The 2,769-nt window shown below is 37.9% G+C and overlaps 1 protein-coding gene across 1 annotated transcript in view; it reads left to right on the top strand.

Moving 5' to 3' along the window:
- The window catches only part of URI1 (URI1, prefoldin-like chaperone), a 112,479-nt gene that overhangs the window by 96,962 nt on the left and 12,748 nt on the right, over window positions 1–2,769 (top strand). The window contains exons 9-10 of the mRNA XM_006887868.1: window positions 1,053–1,195; window positions 1,980–2,232. Coding sequence (XP_006887930.1) covers window positions 1,053–1,195; window positions 1,980–2,232 — 396 coding nt within the window. The remainder of the gene's footprint in view (window positions 1–1,052; window positions 1,196–1,979; window positions 2,233–2,769) is intronic.

Genomic DNA, 2,769 nt, shown 5'->3' on the forward strand with positions numbered 1-2,769 from the left:
GCGGTTGGCGCAGGATAGAGCAGGGTTTAGGGCTGTTGTGCATAGGGTCGCTATGAGTCAGAAACGACTCGACGGCACATAACAACAACAACAACAACAATATGAAGTGGAATATAGGATATTTTGATTGTTGTTGTTGTGTACCTTTGACTCAGAACAACTCATAGCTGACCCTTCGGCATGTTTTCAGAGGCAGTAAATTATACAGGAGGAGATTGCCCATCTTTCAGAGAAGCTGGTGAATTAAAACTCATGCCTTTGGGTTAGCAGTGCAGCGCCTTACCCACTGTATCACCAGAGCTCTCTGTTCTCTTCCCATATTCTAAAACTTTACACTAATGGCATCCCATAATTTTTTGGGAAAAAAATGACCAGACTGATCAACTTGCAAAAGTTCATTTTGTGATCCTTTTTTCCAGGCTTATTGTTTTATCTTTTATTGGCATAAAACAGGAAGAATAAATAATCTTTGCAGGAATCTTGTTAGGAGAATACTTATTTGTATAGTATGTGGTTTAAATGCTGAGTATGGGTAGAATATCTTTAATCCTGCCCAATGTTAGTTGTTAATTTCCTAAAATAAGAAGTCTTTAAAAGATTTTTAATAATTTTAAGTATTACCTAATACTACTTTAGGACTTTAATTTAGCATTCTTGCTGAAAATTTCTTTTGGCTAATTGTAACCTTTGTTTTGAAATACATGACTTAAGCCGAAAATTTACATGAATGAAATAGTATTAAAGCTTACAATTTGTGTAGATGAATTTTCCTTTCTTACAGAACATAGACTAGTCAGTGAAGGCTAAAATTAGTAATTGTAGAAGATACAATTTAATGCTGGGGAATTATGCTGTATCTGTGACCTTTTTTTTTTTTTATTTTTCATTAAGGTGGAGACATGGTATTTTTTTCAACCCTGTCTGATAGCCGATGTTATTCCAGTGTCAGAAATTTAAACTGCCTCTTTTATTGTTAGTCCTTTAGTTATAAAATGTATTGGCTTTGATTTTCTTTAACAATGGAGTCTTGCTTTCTGCTGGGAATTGTTTAGGTTCGAATAAATACTGGAAAAAATACTACTCTGAAATTCAGTGAAAAGAAGGAAGAAGCCAAGCGGAAACGAAAGAACAGTGGTAGCGGTGGCTGTTCTGCCCACGATCTGCCTACGATCAGGACGCCTGCAGACATTTACAGGTGAGGCGTGTTCACAGACTGCTCGGCAGTCGTGGTCCCCATCCAGCCTCTAGAGCTGGACATGTACCAGAGCAGATTGTGTGTGACTCTGGAGGTTCTTCCTGTAAAGTGAAATCCCTGGATGGAGTGAGTTTAGTGTTTCACAGCTTTCCTGGGATCTCTGAGCCACCACCGACTCTCAGTCCAAAGCAGACAGAATGATCTATGTCCTTTTTATGTTTTTATCCACTTTACTGATAGTTTTAAAATATTTCCAGCTGACCTTGTCAGAAAACCTAGTATCTTAACTTGCAGTACTGTGCTCCTGGTGGGCTGGGACAGTGCTGTCCCACCAGCTCTGATGTGCTCAAAGTGTGACTTCACCTTTTCCCAGAATAGAAGTTAGTGGTAGGATTCTGGGTTTTGTTGAAGGCTGCCCTTTGAAAGTACCTATTATTTTTCTGACCCATATTTGTAAATAAAATGAAAACTTCTAAATGTCTTCTAGTTCTAATTCTGTAGATAGAATTTTGGCAACTCAAACGATTGTCACTCAAAGCATGCTTCTAAATGGAGGGCTGCATTTTTTATTCAGCAAAAAGCTGGATATCTCAAAATAATACAAAAATGTGTGCTCTTGTGGCTGGAGAATAATGTTTGTGGAAATTTTAAATTAATGACAGCTCAATAAAACATTTCCCTTTAATTTCCAAAAAAGAAATAGATAAAAATAAGTTGTGGTAAATCTAGCTTCAGTTTTACAATGAGTGTTTTTGACCTTTTCTTTTCTTTTCTTAAATGTTAGAGTCTTTGTTGATATTGTGAACGGTGAATATTTCCCCCGTAAATCAATTCTGAAGTCTAGAAGCAGAGAGAACAGTGTTTGCAGCGATACCAGTGAAAGCAGCGCTGCAGAATTTGATGATAGACGAGGAGTGCTGAGGAGTGTCAGCTATGAGGAAGCGGCTTGTAGCGACTCCAACGAGAACGCCTTGGAAGAAGAGTCACAACAAGAAACTTACCAGAAGAAACCTTTGCCCCTACCAGGAGCACCTGAGGTTGGTGTTTTCCTTTTAATGCTTTATTGGATAGAATATATCTATTCCCTGTTTTTTTCTTTTGTGAGATAAAAAAGATAATTCACTTTCCTTCAGAAAGTTCTCTTTGGCGTTGGAAAGCTATTTCTTTAAAAGAGGGCTTTTTTTTTTCTTAATAACCTGAGCCCTTTTACTTCCAAGTGTGGTTTATAATCCATTTTATTGTCTTTCAGTTTAAATATTTTAAAAATCATAACAGAGTAATGGCATTGCTTAATTTGTAGCTTGCTTAGCTTTACACTCGCACACATACTGATATGTTTAATATCAATAATTAATTCTATATCTGTACTTTCAAAATAATAACTGTGAAATTCATGTTGCTGTTGTTGTTGTTATGTGCCGTCGAGTCGCCTGCGACTCATAGCGATCCTATGTACAACAGCCCTAAACTCCGCCCTGTCCTGTGCCGATCGCACCGTCTCCGACACTCCCATCCCAATTATCCCAGTCACTGAATCAGTCCACCTCATAGAGGGCCTTCCTCTCCTGCGCCAT

This window comes from Elephantulus edwardii, unplaced genomic scaffold, assembly GCF_000299155.1.
Source record: "Elephantulus edwardii isolate Elephantulus edwardi_28Jun2011 unplaced genomic scaffold, EleEdw1.0 scaffold00062, whole genome shotgun sequence".
In the NCBI taxonomy this organism is placed as follows: domain Eukaryota; kingdom Metazoa; phylum Chordata; class Mammalia; order Macroscelidea; family Macroscelididae; genus Elephantulus; species Elephantulus edwardii.